Source organism: Coregonus lavaretus (genome assembly GCF_964263955.1).
Source record: "Coregonus lavaretus genome assembly, contig: HAP1_SCAFFOLD_979, whole genome shotgun sequence".
Lineage (NCBI taxonomy): Eukaryota > Metazoa > Chordata > Actinopteri > Salmoniformes > Salmonidae > Coregonus > Coregonus lavaretus.
This window is the reverse complement of record NW_028156106.1, coordinates 120,001-140,000: the sequence shown is the minus strand read 5'-3', so window position 1 is coordinate 140,000 and position 20,000 is coordinate 120,001. Positions and strand designations below refer to the sequence as shown.

The following is a 20,000-nucleotide window of genomic DNA, read 5'->3' as shown; positions in this document are numbered from 1 at the left end:
TGTGTGTACCGGACCAAACGACAGACAGACATGGCAGAAGTCGCACCAGCACCCGCCGCCGCCGCGCCGGCAAAGGCACCCAAGAAGAAGGCAGCAGCCAAGGCCAAGAAAGCGGGACCCAGCGTAGGCGAGCTCATCGTCAAGGCTGTGACCGCTTCCAAGGAGAGGAGCGGCGTGTCCCTGGCCGCACTCAAGAAGACGCTGGCGGCAGGCGGCTACGACGTGGAGAAGAACAACTCCCGCGTCAAGATCGCAGTCAAGAGCCTCGTCACCAAGGGTACCCTGGTCCAGACCAAGGGCACCGGTGCATCCGGCTCCTTCAAGCTCAACAAGAAAGCCGTCGAGGCGAAGAAGCCCGCCAAGAAAGCCGCAGTCCCCAAAGTAAAGAAGGTGGCCGCCAAGAAGCCCGCCGCGGCGAAGAAGCCCAAGAAGGTAGCAGCCAAGAAGGCCGTCGCCGCAAAGAAGTCCCCCAAGAAGGCCAAGAAGCCCGCTACACCCAAAAAGGCCGCCAAGAGCCCCAAGAAGGTGAAGAAGCCCGCCGCAGCGGCCAAGAAGGCAGCCAAGAGCCCCAAGAAGGCTACAAAGGCAGCCAAGCCCAAAGCCGCCAAGCCCAAGGCAGCCAAGGCCAAGAAGGCAGCCCCCAAGAAGAAGTAAACCTATTACAAACAGTGTTCTACTCGATACATGTTGTACCACAAAAGGCTCTTTTAAGAGCCACCCACCTCTTTCCATAGAAAGCGCATTGATTTCCATGTACTACCTGTCGTGGAAAAGAAATTACGCACACTAGGCTACTTTTACGCACACAACATTGTCCCACTCTGGGTGTGTGCGAAGGGAGAGGCATATAATAGAGGGCCAAAATGGCTCAGAAATTCGACCTCACGAGTGCACCCTCACCAGCCATTTTTATATATGAGCCACTGGGCTATTCCCGTTCAGAGGCAGGCTGCTGTGATGTGTTACAAGTGCCATGTAATAACAATAACAATACTATAGTGGCTTCGAATTGAAACTCACGAGTGCACCCTCAACAGCCATTTTTATATATGAGCCACTGGGCTATTCCCGTTCAGAGGCAGGCTGCTGTGATGTGTTACAAGTGCCATGTAATAACAATAACAATACTATAGTGGCTTCGATTTCAAACTCAAGAGTGCACCCTCACCAGCTGTTTGTTTCCCATTTGGAGAGAAATAATGTGTGGATGTCATTTCGGACATTTTGGCGCTCACGCGAAATGACACAAAGTAACAAAGTCGGAGGGAAACAAAGTAGCCTCTCACTCGCTGCCTGTGGGTGGGAACCGGCTTAGGGCTGTCTGTCTGTCCATCTGTCTGTCCCTCGCTCCAATTGGATAAGGCCACACCGGCCCGGTGGCCAATCGTTGCCTCTTGTGGCGAGGTATATGTACGGCTCTCGAAGTGGCGAGCGGCTCATTCAGACTTTCTGTGACTTTCTCAAGCTACCAATATGAGCGGAAGAGGCAAAACCGGAGGCAAGGCCAGGGCGAAGGCAAAGACCCGTTCATCCCGTGCTGGCCTCCAGTTCCCCGTGGGCCGTGTGCACAGGCTGCTGCGCAAAGGCAACTACGCCGAGCGTGTGGGCGCTGGCGCACCAGTCTACCTGGCCGCCGTACTCGAGTACCTGACTGCTGAGATCCTGGAGTTGGCCGGCAACGCTGCCCGTGACAACAAGAAGACTCGTATCATCCCCCGTCACCTGCAACTGGCCGTCCGTAACGACGAGGAGCTGAACAAACTGCTCGGCGGTGTGACCATCGCTCAGGGTGGTGTGCTGCCCAACATCCAGGCAGTCCTACTCCCCAAGAAGACCGAGAAGGCAGTCAAAGCCAAGTAAATTCGCTACTGCGACTTCAACTTGACTACTCAACCCCCAAAGGCTCTTTTAAGAGCCAACCACCTAGCTCTCCAAAAGCGCAAAGTACCTTTCTATGACCGCAATACATTGAGTGGGTGTATACACAACTATTTCGACATTCTGTGCCCACATGAGGCCTTGCATGAACAACAACACCTACTTGGCCTCATTTGCCATAGCAGGCTAGCATTAGATGATACGTGCCTATAAGTTCTATATCGTGGAGCTCCGCCCCATAGGGGAGCTATGCTCCTAGTGGTTTACCCTCTGCCCTAAGGCAGATGCAGCCTGAAGCAAAATTATGCACACACCTACAGCCAATAGGAGTACAGGTGTCCCTATATAAGGAACCCCGTTCCCTCAATCTGCCTCCCATTATCTTCAGCGACTGGACTAGAATTGAAGAAGCCATAGAAGACTCAGGAAGATCTCGTCGTTGATATCCAGCCATCAACGTCTTCCTACAATGAGCACACCTAGCTTATCCAAGGTAAGCATTTAACAAAAGCTCTTTTCAGAGCTCAATGTCGCTGTTCCCCTTGGCGGCTGTCGACCCCCCCCGACACTGTTTCGTGGGTTGAGAGGCACAGCACGCCAGGGACAGCTTCATCAATCCCCCACTATGCGCCAGCTGCGCCCTCCTTTTTTGAAGGAGTGGAAGCAGCATTGGGCATTTTTAGGGAGGATATTCCTCTTGAGGATGTGCTATCAGTGTTAGTCTCAGCTGAGGCATCATCTGAGGGCACTGACTCAGGAGATGACAGGGCTATTGGGGAAGAAATGAATATTCTATTGGAACAATTCATTACACTGACCCAGATGTTTAACACCCCTTTTCCTTCGGGAAATTGTGAGGTCATTACATCCCTGGATGATGACGCCACAGCCTCTCTGTGCCTGAATTCTCAGGTCTCATTGAGTGGGCTGCTAAACAGCGGGAGATTAAGCTGCCCCCCATTCCCTCCAACCCGGAAGTGGATATGAGGAAGGGCGGCCGTTACTCTCGCTACAGCTTGGCGTCAGACGGCGGCCTCCAGCAGCAAGGGAGCGGGCCTCGCCCCCCCCCTGCAGCGCCAGAGGTGCCGGCGAGAGAGGTCATTAAAGCGTCATCCTGGCATCACCCGAAGGGCGGCCAGAAGAGACGCCGTTTATGACAGGCGAGGGGGAGAGAACGGAAGACGGCACAGCGCCTGCTGTGACCGAGCCCACTGTCCCCCCCCACTCTACCGTTGAGTGTATGGAGGAGAATGTTTTTTGTTGATGTGTGTAATAAAGAGTTGGCTCTACTTGACACTGTCAAGAAAGAGCCCCCTTTTCCATAATACATCCGAGAGCGTTCGACCTTCCTCACTCTCGCTCTCTCTCTTACCACTATGAGTGCAGCTCAGCCCACCATGGTGCGTTGCTGAATGCACACATAAGGCAGGTATATAAAAGGTATTAAGTGTACCTTATAGGACCTCACTTTACAGACTCCTAGGAGTGCCGTAGTGAGTGTCTCACATAGCAGGCTGCAGTCTCAGCCAGATAATGGCATGATGACGCGACCGCTATCCGGGACGGCGCTCTGTCTCAGGCTAACGCCTCAGTCAGTGCAGTTCAGACCCGTGCTGCGTTCACGGAGGGCCTGATTACTACGGTTACGGGCGTAACCACGTATCGGCGCCCCCGTTTCTCTCAGAACGCGCTGATAATAACCACATTGGGGGTGGCGCACTATCACAGACTAAGGTCTCTGTTAGTACGACCCAGACCCATGCTGCGTTCAAGAAGGGCCCGATTACCACGGTCACGAAGGTGCCCAGTGTATCGGCGCCCCCACCTTTTCCTGAACGCGCCCAGGCTCACCACACTGAGTGTAGTTCAGCCCACCAGGGGTGCAGAGCTGAACGCACACAGGAGGTGAAAGGAGGAATAATACCTAGACGCCGTCTTGGTTTATCTCAAAGAGAACTCACATTACAGACTCCAAGGAGTACTGTAGTGAGTGCCTCTCATAGCAGGCTGCAGTCTCAGTCAGGAGACATGATGACGCAGCCGCTAGTTGGGGATGGCGCACTATCGCAGACTAAGGTCTCGGTTAGTGCGATTCAGACCCATGCTGCGTTCACGGAGGGCCCGATTACCACGGTGACGAAGTTTCCCAGTGTATCGGCGCCCCCACTTCTTTCTGAACGCGCTAATACTCACCACACTGAGCGTAGTTCAGCCCACCAGAGGTGCAGAGCTGAACGCACACAGGAGTGCTGCGTTCACGGAGGGCCCGATTACCACGGTGACGAAGTTTCCCAGTGTATCGGCGCCCCCACTTCTTTCTGAACGCGCTAATACTCACCACACTGAGCGTAGTTCAGCCCACCAGAGGTGCAGAGCTGAACGCACACAGGAGGTGAAGGGAGGAAAGATACCAAGACACCGTCTTGGCTTATCTCAGGATACCTCACATTCAGCAGGCAGCTGTCTCTGTCCCAATGTGACATGAAGACGCAGCCGCTAGCCGGGAATGACGCCTTGCTGCAGGCTAATGCCTCAGTCAGCGCAGATCAGACCCGTGCGACGTTCACGGAGAGCGGGAATACCAGGGTTACAGGTATAACCAAGGTATGGACGCCTCCGAATTATTCTGAACGTGTCAATGCCCATGGCTATGAGCGCAGCTCACCACATATTGAGTGTGTCGTTGAACAGTCGCCTAAGACCAGTAAAGAGGCATTGTGGCACCACCGTGTGGTGTCAGTCAGAGATCACACCTTTCAGATTCTATTGAATTCTGTAAAGGATGAGTCTCATGTTAAGCGGCAGTCTCAGTCAGACAATGACATGATGACGCAATCGCTTTCCGGGCAGAGCGCTCTGTCTCAGGCCAGTACCTCAGACAGCGCAGTTCAGACCCGTGCTGCGTTCCTGGAGGGCAAGATTACTGGAGTTACGGTCGTAACCAACGTATCAAAGCCCCCGACTCACCCAGAACGAGCTGACGTATCCTCTCCCTTTCAAGGGGGGCCCGACTTGGGCTATTCCACCAACCCAGTGCTGGGGAATAGCGGCGGCGAGGGCCATAGAGGAATACAGGTCCTTCCTACTGGACGCACCACAGCTTCGTGCGCACCCGCTGTCTCTGCATTGCTGGCAGTGGCGTCGAAGCTGTACCCTCTCACGCTGGCTAGAACAGACGTTAGAGAAGGGTTATGCCCTCCAATTCCATCGGACCCCACCCCCGTTCAAGGGAGTGGTGGAAACGGTGATGAAAACGCCAGACAAAGTAGCCGCTCTGAGATCAGAGATTACGGAACTTTTGGCGAAGGAGGCGGTCACAGTAGTTCCCCGAGAGCAAAGGAACAAGGGGCTTTACTCGCCCTATTTCCTAGTGCCAAAAAAGACGGGGGGAGTGAGGCCGATTTTGGATTTACGCATTCTCAACGAGAGCATAACCAAACGGCCCTTCCGAATGCTGACGACAAAACGCCTACTGGAATGTGTTCAGAAGGGAGATTTTTGTACAAGCATAGACCTAAAGGACGCGTACTTTCATGTGCCGATACAATCGCGCCACAGAAAGTTTCTGCGGTTCGCCTTTCAAGGGGTGGCGTAAGAGTTCACGAGGATGCCGTTTGGGTACGCCCTGGCACCTCGAACGTTTTCCAAATGTGTGGAGGCGGCATTGGAACCGCTGCGTCGTCAAGGGATAAGGCTATTAGCCTACCTAGACGACCTGCTGATTCTCGCCCCGTCAGCAGAGCTGGCGTTCACACACACGACACAGACAGTGATTCATCTCACGCGTCTGGGGTTTGCTGTGAATTGGAAAAAGAGCGCACCCTGGCCCAGTCATCAGATTGTCTACCTGGGACTACAGCTAGACACTGTAATGATGAGGGCGCGAATTTCGGACCCTCGAAGGGCAGCATTGTTACTAGCCCTGAGGAAGTGTCGTCCGAATCACACAGTAACGGCGCTATCGATCATGTCACTTTTGGGTCTCATGTCGGCAGCCCACTCTGTGGTCCCGCTAGGGCTTCTGCACATGCGCAAAGCACAGCGGTGGTTCGCCCAACTAAGACTAGACCCAGTGCGTCAACGTCATCGGTTGGTGGTGGTTCCTCTCTCGCTAAGAGCAGACCTGGACTATTGGCGGAACCCGTGCGTTCTCACGCACGGAGTCCCGATGGGCAAGGTGTCATCCTACATTCCAGTGTTTACAGATGCCTCTCTGACTGGATGGGGAGGGACATGTCAGTCTCAAGCGATAGGAGGTGCATGGCCTCAATCAGGTCGTCACATCAACCTCCTAGAGTTGGAAACGGTGCGACTGGTCTTGACCCACTTCGCGTCTACCCTTCGGGGTCGCGATGTGTTGGTCTGGTCAGACAACCGAACCACAGTAGCTCACATAAACCGCCAGGGAGGGGTCAGGTCTCCTGCCCTTCATCGGGCGGCAGTGGAATTGTGGCTGTGGGCTCACAAGCACCTTCGCTCGTTGAGAGCAGCACACATTCCGGGCTACTTGAACGTAGGGGCAGACCTCATGTCAAGAGGGGGTCCTCGAGACGACGAGTGGTGTCTGCACCCGGACATTGTTCTACAGATTTGGGAACAATTCGGGAGAGCCGAGGTGGACCTGTCCGCGTCACGTGTGAACGCGCAGTGTCCCCTATGGTTCTCTCTGAGAAACCAGGACGAACCGCCATTGGGAAGAGACGCATTCGCGCACTACCTGTGGCCGAAAGTTCTCCTGTATGCATTCCCTCCGCTGTCTTGCATTCTCCCACTGCTAGCCAGGGTGAGGTCAGAGGAGCTGTCAGTGATACTGATAGCGCCCGATCGCCCGGGGGCTCCGTGGTTTGCAGAGATGAGTCAGATGTTGATTGCGCCACCCTGGCCAATTCCACATCAACGAGACGCGTTGACTCAGGCGGGAGGCTCGATAGGGCAATGGCCCATAATCGGCCAACCACTGAAGGCTTGGTTCCTGAATGGGACAGGTTAAAGCGCCGTGGGTTGTCTGATGCAGTGATCAGAACAATACAGGGCGCAAGAGCCGGTTCCACTTCTAGGGTGTATACCAGCAGATGGAACGTTTTCTCACGATGGTGTGATACACAGGACGTGGACCCCATGAGCTGTCAGGTAGAGAGTGTGCTCTCATTCCTACAGTCTATGTTTGATAAGCAGAAATCGCCCTCCACTATTCGAGTGTTTGCAGCGGCAATTTCAGCTGGTCATGAAGGTTTTAACGGAAAAAGTGTTTTCAGTCACCCTTTAGTGAAACGTTTCCTATTGGGAACGCAACGGCTTAGGCCAAGACCTAGAGCTACGCTGCCCAAGTGGGATTTGGCATTGGTTCTCGAAGCGCTATGTAAGTCGCCGTTCGAGCCATTGAATCAAATACCCCTCAAGATGCTGTCTATCAAGACGGCGCTGTTGCTCACCTTGACTACTGCTAAACGAGTCAGCGATTTGTGTGCACTGTCGACGAGACCCGACTGCCTTGCCATTAATGGCGATTTGAGCAGAGCGGTGTTACGTCCTAACCCGGCATTTGTGCCGAAGGTTATTAACAGTGCATATAGATCGCAGATCGTGGAATTGTGGGCTTTTCATCCCCTTCCCCATGGGGAGAGGAGTGAGGAAAAGCTTCACTGTCTGTGCCCAGTACGCGCTTTGGCGTGTTACGTTAGGCGCACAGCGGCGGTTAGGTCATCGCCTCAGCTGTTTGTGTGTCACGGTGCGGCTGCATTGGGTAGACCACTTTCAAAACAGCGTTTGTCTCATTGGCTTTGTGAAGGCATTGAGACGGCGTACGAGGCGGCGGGGCAACAACCGCCTCAGGGTATTAGAGCGCACTCCACTCGTGGAGTAGCAGCTTCTACTGCTCTTTTCAGAGGAACAGAGGTAGAGGATATTTGTAGAGCAGCGTCATGGTCGACACCGTCTCCTTTTATCCGTTTTCTATCTGTTGGATATGTCTTCTAACTCTTTGGCTCGGTCTGTACTCAGCGTGGCTGAAGGGAGATCATGAGCAGAATAGAGAAAGAAAGCAGGATTGTGAATAAGTTCATAAGTCCGCTTTTATTAGAAGTAACATATTATGGACATGTTTTCTAACTCTTTTGTTCGATCGAATTTCAGCAGAGCTGAAAGGCGTTCTTGAGCTAGAAAAGGAGGACAGAGCAGGACCTTGGACAGGTTCCAATCAGGTCCGCTCTGGTTAGGAAGACTTATGTCAAGAATAAGCCTTTTAAACTCCAATCTCGATTGCACTCAGCACAGCTGAAGGGGAATCTTGAGGTAGAGGAGGGAGAAGCAGGATGATAGACTGGTCTCTATCAGGTCCGCTTCGGATGAAGAGCATATTCTGTGGCATGTCTCCTGGCTGACAGTGTCAGCATATAGAAACATGTATTGAGTGGATAGAATGTGAGGTCATCTATCTGAGGTTCAGTTTAGTATGACTGGTATATTTTGTTCCATAGAATATTGAGGCACGGCTATCTGCTAGTCAGATTAGCACGGCGTCTATTCTATTGATCTGCCCAATAGCCATTGACATTGTCATTGAGCTAGATGGGGCGGGTCTATAACCGATGACGCGGTATATTGTGACGCCCTGATGGGTTTTTAGTCGCAGTACTGCGGGAATTGGTTGCAGCCATTGCTGGGCTTGACCTTTTCATTTTTTAATGGGAAGTGTTAGGCTCGGCAGGGAGTACATTTTGGAGCGTTTCGCTCCGCCTTAAACCACTAGGAGCATAGCTCCCCTATGGGGCGGAGCTCCACGATATAGAACGATTAGTTACCGGAGTGTAACTCCAGTTCTATGAGTGGAGCGGAGCCCCATAGGACTTAAGGCCCTACCGACCCTCTCTAGTCTCGCTGAAGATAATATCTCGGGAGGCAGATTGAGGGAAAGGGGTTCCTTATATAGGGACACCTGTACTCCTATTGGCTGTAGGTGTGTGCATAATTTTGCTTCAGGCTGCATCTGCCTTAGGGCAGAGGGTAAACCACTAGGAGCATAGCTCCCCTATGGGGCTCCGCTCCACTCATAGAACTGGAGTTACACTCCGGTAACTAATCGCTGTCACTCTTGACTTTGGCGACTATTATTGCGCGTAAAGGGCCGGCGGCGTCCTATTGCGCGCGCACCGGGAGTTTGAGTTCTATATCGTGGAGCTCCGCCCCATAGGGGAGCTATGCTCCTAGTGGTTTACCCTCTGCCCTAAGGCAGATGCAGCCTGAAGCAAAATTATGCACACACCTACAGCCAATAGGAGTACAGGTGTCCCTATATAAGGAACCCCGTTCCCTCAATCTGCCTCCCATTATCTTCAGCGACTGGACTAGAATTGAAGAAGCCATAGAAGACTCAGGAAGATCTCGTCGTTGATATCCAGCCATCAACGTCTTCCTACAATGAGCACACCTAGCTTATCCAAGGTAAGCATTTAACAAAAGCTCTTTTCAGAGCTCAATGTCGCTGTTCCCCTTGGCGGCTGTCGACCCCCCCCGACACTGTTTCGTGGGTTGAGAGGCACAGCACGCCAGGGACAGCTTCATCAATCCCCCACTATGCGCCAGCTGCGCCCTCCTTTTTTGAAGGAGTGGAAGCAGCATTGGGCATTTTTAGGGAGGATATTCCTCTTGAGGATGTGCTATCAGTGTTAGTCTCAGCTGAGGCATCATCTGAGGGCACTGACTCAGGAGATGACAGGGCTATTGGGGAAGAAATGAATATTCTATTGGAACAATTCATTACACTGACCCAGATGTTTAACACCCCTTTTCCTTCGGGAAATTGTGAGGTCATTACATCCCTGGATGATGACGCCACAGCCTCTCTGTGCCTGAATTCTCAGGTCTCATTGAGTGGGCTGCTAAACAGCGGGAGATTAAGCTGCCCCCCATTCCCTCCAACCCGGAAGTGGATATGAGGAAGGGCGGCCGTTACTCTCGCTACAGCTTGGCGTCAGACGGCGGCCTCCAGCAGCAAGGGAGCGGGCCTCGCCCCCCCCCTGCAGCGCCAGAGGTGCCGGCGAGAGAGGTCATTAAAGCGTCATCCTGGCATCACCCGAAGGGCGGCCAGAAGAGACGCCGTTTATGACAGGCGAGGGGGAGAGAACGGAAGACGGCACAGCGCCTGCTGTGACCGAGCCCACTGTCCCCCCCCACTCTACCGTTGAGTGTATGGAGGAGAATGTTTTTTGTTGATGTGTGTAATAAAGAGTTGGCTCTACTTGACACTGTCAAGAAAGAGCCCCCTTTTCCATAATACATCCGAGAGCGTTCGACCTTCCTCACTCTCGCTCTCTCTCTTACCACTATGAGTGCAGCTCAGCCCACCATGGTGCGTTGCTGAATGCACACATAAGGCAGGTATATAAAAGGTATTAAGTGTACCTTATAGGACCTCACTTTACAGACTCCTAGGAGTGCCGTAGTGAGTGTCTCACATAGCAGGCTGCAGTCTCAGCCAGATAATGGCATGATGACGCGACCGCTATCCGGGACGGCGCTCTGTCTCAGGCTAACGCCTCAGTCAGTGCAGTTCAGACCCGTGCTGCGTTCACGGAGGGCCTGATTACTACGGTTACGGGCGTAACCACGTATCGGCGCCCCCGTTTCTCTCAGAACGCGCTGATAATAACCACATTGGGGGTGGCGCACTATCACAGACTAAGGTCTCTGTTAGTACGACCCAGACCCATGCTGCGTTCAAGAAGGGCCCGATTACCACGGTCACGAAGGTGCCCAGTGTATCGGCGCCCCCACCTTTTCCTGAACGCGCCCAGGCTCACCACACTGAGTGTAGTTCAGCCCACCAGGGGTGCAGAGCTGAACGCACACAGGAGGTGAAAGGAGGAATAATACCTAGACGCCGTCTTGGTTTATCTCAAAGAGAACTCACATTACAGACTCCAAGGAGTACTGTAGTGAGTGCCTCTCATAGCAGGCTGCAGTCTCAGTCAGGAGACATGATGACGCAGCCGCTAGTTGGGGATGGCGCACTATCGCAGACTAAGGTCTCGGTTAGTGCGATTCAGACCCATGCTGCGTTCACGGAGGGCCCGATTACCACGGTGACGAAGTTTCCCAGTGTATCGACGCCCCCACTTATTTCTGAACGCGCTAATACTCACCACACTGAGCGTAGTTCAGCCCACCAGAGGTGCAGAGCTGAACGCACACAGGAGGTGAAGGGAGGAAAGATACCAAGACACCGTCTTGGCTTATCTCAGGATACCTCACATTCAGCAGGCAGCTGTCTCTGTCCCAATGTGACATGAAGACGCAGCCGCTAGCCGGGAATGACGCCTTGCTGCAGGCTAATGCCTCAGTCAGCGCAGATCAGACCCGTGCGACGTTCACGGAGAGCGGGAATACCAGGGTTACAGGTATAACCAAGGTATGGACGCCTCCGAATTATTCTGAACGTGTCAATGCCCATGGCTATGAGCGCAGCTCACCACATATTGAGTGTGTCGTTGAACAGTCGCCTAAGACCAGTAAAGAGGCATTGTGGCACCACCGTGTGGTGTCAGTCAGAGATCACACCTTTCAGATTCTATTGAATTCTGTAAAGGATGAGTCTCATGTTAAGCGGCAGTCTCAGTCAGACAATGACATGATGACGCAATCGCTTTCCGGGCAGAGCGCTCTGTCTCAGGCCAGTACCTCAGACAGCGCAGTTCAGACCCGTGCTGCGTTCCTGGAGGGCAAGATTACTGGAGTTACGGTCGTAACCAACGTATCAAAGCCCCCGACTCACCCAGAACGAGCTGACGTATCCTCTCCCTTTCAAGGGGGGCCCGACTTGGGCTATTCCACCAACCCAGTGCTGGGGAATAGCGGCGGCGAGGGCCATAGAGGAATACAGGTCCTTCCTACTGGACGCACCACAGCTTCGTGCGCACCCGCTGTCTCTGCATTGCTGGCAGTGGCGTCGAAGCTGTACCCTCTCACGCTGGCTAGAACAGACGTTAGAGAAGGGTTATGCCCTCCAATTCCATCGGACCCCACCCCCGTTCAAGGGAGTGGTGGAAACGGTGATGAAAACGCCAGACAAAGTAGCCGCTCTGAGATCAGAGATTACGGAACTTTTGGCGAAGGAGGCGGTCACAGTAGTTCCCCGAGAGCAAAGGAACAAGGGGCTTTACTCGCCCTATTTCCTAGTGCCAAAAAAGACGGGGGGAGTGAGGCCGATTTTGGATTTACGCATTCTCAACGAGAGCATAACCAAACGGCCCTTCCGAATGCTGACGACAAAACGCCTACTGGAATGTGTTCAGAAGGGAGATTTTTGTACAAGCATAGACCTAAAGGACGCGTACTTTCATGTGCCGATACAATCGCGCCACAGAAAGTTTCTGCGGTTCGCCTTTCAAGGGGTGGCGTACGAGTTCACGAGGATGCCGTTTGGGTACGCCCTGGCACCTCGAACGTTTTCCAAATGTGTGGAGGCGGCATTGGAACCGCTGCGTCGTCAAGGGATAAGGCTATTAGCCTACCTAGACGACCTGCTGATTCTCGCCCCGTCAGCAGAGCTGGCGTTCACACACACGACACAGACAGTGATTCATCTCACGCGTCTGGGGTTTGCTGTGAATTGGAAAAAGAGCGCACCCTGGCCCAGTCATCAGATTGTCTACCTGGGACTACAGCTAGACACTGTAATGATGAGGGCGCGAATTTCGGACCCTCGAAGGGCAGCATTGTTACTAGCCCTGAGGAAGTGTCGTCCGAATCACACAGTAACGGCGCTATCGATCAGGTCACTTTTGGGTCTCATGTCGGCAGCCCACTCTGTGGTCCCGCTAGGGCTTCTGCACATGCGCAAAGCACAGCGGTGGTTCGCCCAACTAAGACTAGACCCAGTGCGTCAACGTCATCGGTTGGTGGTGGTTCCTCTCTCGCTAAGAGCAGACCTGGACTATTGGCGGAACCCGTGCGTTCTCACGCACGGAGTCCCGATGGGCAAGGTGTCATCCTACATTCCAGTGTTTACAGATGCCTCTCTGACTGGATGGGGAGGGACATGTCAGTCTCAAGCGATAGGAGGTGCATGGCCTCAATCAGGTCGTCACATCAACCTCCTAGAGTTGGAAACGGTGCGACTGGTCTTGACCCACTTCGCGTCTACCCTTCGGGGTCGCGATGTGTTGGTCTGGTCAGACAACCGAACCACAGTAGCTCACATAAACCGCCAGGGAGGGGTCAGGTCTCCTGCCCTTCATCGGGCGGCAGTGGAATTGTGGCTGTGGGCTCACAAGCACCTTCGCTCGTTGAGAGCAGCACACATTCCGGGCTACTTGAACGTAGGGGCAGACCTCATGTCAAGAGGGGGTCCTCGAGACGACGAGTGGTGTCTGCACCCGGACATTGTTCTACAGATTTGGGAACAATTCGGGAGAGCCGAGGTGGACCTGTTCGCGTCACGTGTGAACGCGCAGTGTCCCCTATGGTTCTCTCTGAGAAACCAGGACGAACCGCCATTGGGAAGAGACGCATTCGCGCACTACCTGTGGCCGAAAGTTCTCCTGTATGCATTCCCTCCGCTGTCTTGCATTCTCCCACTGCTAGCCAGGGTGAGGTCAGAGGAGCTGTCAGTGATACTGATAGCGCCCGATCGCCCGGGGGCTCCGTGGTTTGCAGAGATGAGTCAGATGTTGATTGCGCCACCCTGGCCAATTCCACATCAACGAGATGCGTTGACTCAGGCGGGAGGCTCGATAGGGCAATGGCCCATAATCGGCCAACCACTGAAGGCTTGGTTCCTGAATGGGACAGGTTAAAGCGCCGTGGGTTGTCTGATGCAGTGATCAGAACAATACAGGGCGCAAGAGCCGGTTCCACTTCTAGGGTGTATACCAGCAGATGGAACGTTTTCTCACGATGGTGTGATACACAGGACGTGGACCCCATGAGCTGTCAGGTAGAGAGTGTGCTCTCATTCCTACAGTCTATGTTTGATAAGCAGAAATCGCCCTCCACTATTCGAGTGTTTGCAGCGGCAATTTCAGCTGGTCATGAAGGTTTTAACGGAAAAAGTGTTTTCAGTCACCCTTTAGTGAAACGTTTCCTATTGGGAACGCAACGGCTTAGGCCAAGACCTAGAGCTACGCTGCCCAAGTGGGATTTGGCATTGGTTCTCGAAGCGCTATGTAAGTCGCCGTTCGAGCCATTGAATCAAATACCCCTCAAGATGCTGTCTATCAAGACGGCGCTGTTGCTCACCTTGACTACTGCTAAACGAGTCAGCGATTTGTGTGCACTGTCGACGAGACCCGACTGCCTTGCCATTAATGGCGATTTGAGCAGAGCGGTGTTACGTCCTAACCCGGCATTTGTGCCGAAGGTTATTAACAGTGCATATAGATCGCAGATCGTGGAATTGTGGGCTTTTCATCCCCCTCCCCATGGGGAGAGGAGTGAGGAAAAGCTTCACTGTCTGTGCCCAGTACGCGCTTTGGCGTGTTACGTTAGGCGCACAGCGGCGGTTAGGTCATCGCCTCAGCTGTTTGTGTGTCACGGTGCGGCTGCATTGGGTAGACCACTTTCAAAACAGCGTTTGTCTCATTGGCTTTGTGAAGGCATTGAGACGGCGTACGAGGCGGCGGGGCAACAACCGCCTCAGGGTATTAGAGCGCACTCCACTCGTGGAGTAGCAGCTTCTACTGCTCTTTTCAGAGGAACAGAGGTAGAGGATATTTGTAGAGCAGCGTCATGGTCGACACCGTCTCCTTTTATCCGTTTCTATCTGTTGGATATGTCTTCTAACTCTTTGGCTCGGTCTGTACTCAGCGTGGCTGAAGGGAGATCATGAGCAGAATAGAGAAAGAAAGCAGGATTGTGAATAAGTTCATAAGTCCGCTTTTATTAGAAGTAACATATTATGGACACGTTTTCTAACTCTTTTGTTCGATCGAATTTCAGCAGAGCTGAAAGGCGTTCTTGAGCTAGAAAAGGAGGACAGAGCAGGACCTTGGACAGGTTCCAATCAGGTCCGCTCTGGTTAGGAAGACTTATGTCAAGAATAAGCCTTTTAAACTCCAATCTCGATTGCACTCAGCACAGCTGAAGGGGAATCTTGAGGTAGAGGAGGGAGAAGCAGGATGATAGACTGGTCTCTATCAGGTCCGCTTCGGATGAAGAGCATATTCTGTGGCATGTCTCCTGGCTGACAGTGTCAGCATATAGAAACATGTATTGAGTGGACAGAATGTGAGGTCATCTATCTGAGGTTCAGTTTAGTATGACTGGTATATTTTGTTCCATAGAATATTGAGGCACGGCTATCTGCTAGTCAGATTAGCACGGCGTCTATTCTATTGATCTGCCCAATAGCCATTGACATTGTCATTGAGCTAGATGGGGCGGGTCTATAACCGATGACGCGGTATATTGTGACGCCCTGATGGGTTTTTAGTCGCAGTACTGCGGGAATTGGTTGCAGCCATTGCTGGGCTTGACCTTTTCATTTTTTAATGGGAAGTGTTAGGCTCGGCAGGGAGTACATTTTGGAGCGTTTCGCTCCGCCTTAAACCACTAGGAGCATAGCTCCCCTATGGGGCGGAGCTCCACGATATAGAACGATTAGTTACCGGAGTGTAACTCCAGTTCTATGAGTGGAGCGGAGCCCCATAGGACTTAAGGCCCTACCGACCCTCTCTAGTCTCGCTGAAGATAATATCTCGGGAGGCAGATTGAGGGAACGGGGTTCCTTATATAGGGACACCTGTACTCCTATTGGCTGTAGGTGTGTGCATAATTTTGCTTCAGGCTGCATCTGCCTTAGGGCAGAGGGTAAACCACTAGGAGCATAGCTCCCCTATGGGGCTCCGCTCCACTCATAGAACTGGAGTTACACTCCGGTAACTAATCGTTTTGGAGAGGCCGGGCCTCCCGTCCAATGGCCAACGGAGGAGGCCTGCGAAACGGGCCAATCGGGGTGGTGGGGAGATGGTGTCCAATCAGCAGGCGCCACTGCCGGCTTTATAAACTTCACATAGGCATTTCGAGGCTATACTCCCGACTGTCAGAGCAGCGCCATGGCCAGAACCAAGCAAACCGCTCGCAAATCCACCGGTGGCAAAGCCCCCAGGAAGCAGCTCGCCACTAAGGCTGCTCGCAAGAGTGCCCCGGCCACCGGCGGTGTGAAGAAGCCTCACCGTTACAGGCCCGGCACCGTGGCTCTGAGAGAGATCCGTCGTTACCAGAAGTCCACTGAGCTACTCATCCGCAAGCTGCCCTTCCAGCGCCTGGTGCGAGAAATCGCCCAGGACTTCAAGACCGACCTGCGCTTCCAGAGCTCCGCCGTGATGGCCCTACAGGAGGCTAGCGAGGCTTACCTGGTCGGCCTGTTCGAGGACACCAACCTGTGCGCCATCCACGCCAAGCGGGTGACCATCATGCCCAAGGACATCCAGCTGGCCCGCCGTATTCGCGGAGAGCGCGCATAAATGAGGATGACCTGAACTCGAATATCCCCCAAAGGCTCTTTTAAGAGCCACCTCCATATTTCCATCAAAAAGGCACAATTGTTCCATGTATACACGCACCTCTACATTAGCCACCATGTATGTTGTTCACTAACACGTCTAAAAGCTACGTATTGCACCTTTTTAGTTGCCTGAAGTCTAGCTTCAATGTTTGTGTGTGTGTATATACACAACCATCTGGCATCATCCACTTCCTTTGAACTATATAGTAACACAGTAAAATGCTTTACAAAGGAGGGGAAAAAGAAACGAGTGATAATATAGGCCGAATAGTAACAAGAATTGTGTTCAGATGAATAATTGACACTATTAGTTGTGTGTAATAATAGCCTTGCATGCAGTCCAGAAAAAACATTGCATGCCAACTTACTTTGAAAGTCCCATGTTGCAGTGCTGCTGAGAGACTCATGCAGAGGCCCAAACTTTACAATGGAGCACGGAGGCCATCTTGTGGTTAAATGTGGGTACTGCACCTCATGGTGAGTCCCTTTCAGCATTTGCTCTTTAGGCCAGCGTTTCCCAAACGCGGTCCTGGGGTCCACAAGGGGTGCGCGTTTTGCGTTTTGCCCTAGCACTCCACAACTGATTCTAATACTCCCAGCTTGATGATGATGAGTTGATTATTTGAATCAGCTGTGTAGTGCTAGGGCAAAAACTCCCAAAATGTGGCCCGAGTTTGGGAAACCCTGCTTTAGGCTAATACTAGCCTATTAGGATGACTTGGTTCGATCGCTTTAATGGCAACTGCTGAACTCTGGTTTCACTAATTACTTGTCCCAGGTCACCATTATGAATCCAATAGCAAAACAAATGTTTCAAAATAGCTCAATAGTGAAAAAAGGCCAGGAAATGATGGGTTCTCAGCAATATTTCACCAACAACCAATCACTATTCACGCATAGACATTAGGATCATCAACAAATATTCCTAAGTCATACTACAAAAGGGTTGTAACGAAATGGATTTGTCTGTTCAATGCAAGTTCAACGTCAAAGAAAAAGTGCATCACCACAACAAACGTGTCTTTAGATACACTGTAAAAAATGACTTTGTGGAATGTACTCAAGCTATTACAGTCAACAAAAGCACACGTCATATTGTTGAGTAGATCTTTTTGCTTGTTTTTATGAGTAGATAAGCTTGAGTAAGTTGAGTTGATGTGGTCCAATACATTGAGTAAAGATGATAGAGACGTAAAAAGGATTATATTACGTTGATTCGACTCAAATAGACATTGTGTTATTTTACCTGAATGATTCATCCTATTATGTATTTAGACCAACTTACTTTGGATTCACTCAATCACATCCCTTAAGAGAAAAGGTATCCGGACACCGGGAATCCATTTATTTAAACATCAACGGTTTGCAAAACATCTGTTATTATGAGTTGACAAATTACGTAATTGCAATCAACACTGCAGGTAAATCATGATTGCTGCAGGTAGGCAACACCGTAGAAATAGGAACTACAACACTAACAACAAGTGACATTTACTCCTGATGTACTGACTGACCTGTTGCAACCTCTACAACCACTGTGCTTATTATTTGACCCTGCTGGTCATCTATGAACGTTTGAACATCTTGGAGAAAAATGTGTGAAACCACTGCCTATATGAGGAGCTGTCGTTGTTTGTTTTATTACCACATACTTATGGAAATTGCACCGGTTGAGAGATGATGGCTCTCTTGTGCCTACGGTGAAGGGTACTTCTGATCCAGCAGGTGGTGCTAAGATCCCTCCCTATATGACTTGAATGATGAGTTGATTTATTCCTTATAGCTCCTAATGATTTTAAGGCCAGTGTTGGCAAACATTACTTGTGCTCCAGCAGGTGGCCATGACATCCCTCCCTATATGACTTGACTGACCAGTTAGTTGATGGACTCCTTATAGCTCCTAAATTTAATGATTTTAAGGCCAGTGTTGGCAAACATGACTTCTGCTCCAGCAGGTGGCCATGAAATCCCCCCCTATATGACTTGACTGACCAGGTAGTTGATGGACTCCTTATAGCTCTTAATGATCTCAAGTGTCTGTGTTTTTATGTGGTTAGGAGTTTTGCTCACTGCGTGTCCCCCTTCCATTTCAGTGTTTCCCAACTCCAGCGGTAGAGTAGGCTACCCCCAACAGGACCCATTTTTCTTGTAGGCCTGGACAGCCACAGCTGATTGAACAACCTGTCACCTAAATTACCAAGTCCTCAATGAGTAGAATCAGGTGCAACAACAACAACAACAACAACAACAACAACAACAATATGAGGAGAGGGACACAGTGTACTAGCTGATCTCCCAGTTGTCACAGTTTGGCCTTGTGTTCCACATAGCCTATATCAGTATTTGAGTATGTTTCCCGCGCACGTTAGTTGCTTTCACGTCATCTTTGAAATCGCTCCTCCCTAGTCCCCTAGAACGAGCGCCCTCCCCTTTGCAACGCCTCCGAACATATAACAGAGGCGCGCTTTCTGTGCCGCCGGCCTCAATCAGGTCGACCAAACGCAGATAATAGCGCACCGCGCACCGGCGCTGAAATCATTCATTCACTTGAACTCAACTAGCGAACACACCATGTCCGGAAGAGGCAAAGGCGGCAAGGGACTCGGAAAAGGAGGCGCCAAGCGTCACCGCAAAGTTCTCCGCGATAACATCCAGGGAATCACCAAACCCGCTATCCGCCGTCTGGCTCGCCGCGGCGGCGTGAAGCGTATTTCCGGTCTGATCTACGAGGAGACCCGCGGTGTCCTGAAGGTGTTCCTGGAGAACGTGATCCGTGACGCAGTCACCTACACCGAGCACGCCAAGAGGAAGACCGTTACCGCCATGGACGTGGTCTACGCTCTGAAACGTCAGGGACGCACCCTGTACGGTTTCGGCGGTTAAACCCACTCTCTTCGGAACCTCAACACCCCGACTCGAACCCAAAGGCTCTTTTAAGAGCCACCCACATCCGCTTAAAATGGGCCCATTCCATGTAGTGTTATATATAACAACAAATGTTTAGTATGCAATTTAGTAAGAAAGTATGAGCCACTTCGAGTGGACAGGGAGTATTAATTAGAGGATTCTAATGTCCCGTCCACTTTTAGCGCACAGAGGGAGGCCTATATCTGACAGTGGCAAAGTGTAAGAACGTTATTATTTTGGGTCAAGCAATAGTGGAATTTGGACAACATAAAGCCACCACGAGTCGGTAGACGTGGCTCGAAAAGAGGGGGACAGCGCGCACACACACACACACACAGTCCAAAATGGGAGCCCTATGTCTGACGGTGCCAAAGTGGGCAATTCTATCACCAGCATTATTTGGCACAACAATCGTGCCATTTGGACACCTATTAAAGCCCCCCTTTTGAAACACACAATTCCCCATCGGTCACAGAGCATAGGCTATAGAGAGGAGGGAGGGAGGGAGGGAGGGAGGGAGGGAGGGAGGGAGGGAGGGAGGGAGGGAGGGAGGGAGCAAGCAAGCAGGGGAGTGTCTACGGCCGCTGACTTTGCTTAGCTTCCTCTTCATAAGACGGGTAAGCGCCCTTCACCCCCTCATTCGTTTCTGAGAAGCAACGAGACATCATCATGCCCGAGCCAGCAAAGTCAGCGCCCAAGAAGGGCTCCAAGAAAG

General features: G+C 51.9%; 5 protein-coding genes across 5 annotated transcripts in view; all 5 read left to right on the top strand.

Annotated features, from left to right (window-relative positions):
- Positions 1–30: 30 nt before the first annotated feature.
- Positions 31–654, top strand: LOC311126811 (histone H1-like; the record flags this gene model as incomplete). Its single annotated transcript, XM_084200792.1, has 1 exon — positions 31–654. The coding sequence occupies one exon, from the start codon at positions 31–33 to the stop codon at positions 652–654; it is 624 nt and encodes a 207-aa protein (XP_084056918.1).
- Positions 655–1,473: 819 nt separating this feature from the next.
- On the top strand, positions 1,474–1,860 carry LOC311126782 (histone H2A; the record flags this gene model as incomplete). Its single annotated transcript, XM_084200764.1, has 1 exon — positions 1,474–1,860. The coding sequence occupies one exon, from the start codon at positions 1,474–1,476 to the stop codon at positions 1,858–1,860; it is 387 nt and encodes a 128-aa protein (XP_084056890.1).
- Positions 1,861–9,294: 7,434 nt separating this feature from the next.
- Positions 9,295–16,337, top strand: LOC311126809 (histone H3.2-like; the record flags this gene model as incomplete). Its single annotated transcript, XM_084200790.1, has 2 exons — positions 9,295–9,318; positions 15,987–16,337. 2 exons carry the CDS (start codon positions 9,295–9,297, stop codon positions 16,335–16,337), a joined length of 375 nt encoding a protein of 124 aa, XP_084056916.1.
- A 2,612-nt stretch (positions 16,338–18,949) lies between these two features.
- Positions 18,950–19,261, top strand: LOC311126804 (histone H4; the record flags this gene model as incomplete). The annotated part of the gene is made up of 1 exon (XM_084200786.1): positions 18,950–19,261. The coding sequence occupies one exon, from the start codon at positions 18,950–18,952 to the stop codon at positions 19,259–19,261; it is 312 nt and encodes a 103-aa protein (XP_084056912.1).
- A 693-nt stretch (positions 19,262–19,954) lies between these two features.
- The window catches only part of LOC311126799 (histone H2B), a gene marked incomplete at both ends in the record, with an annotated part of 375 nt that continues 329 nt past the window's right edge, over positions 19,955–20,000 (top strand). Inside the window, one exon of the mRNA XM_084200781.1 lies at positions 19,955–20,000. This exon is cut by the window's right edge and continues 329 nt beyond it. Coding sequence (XP_084056907.1) covers positions 19,955–20,000 — 46 coding nt within the window.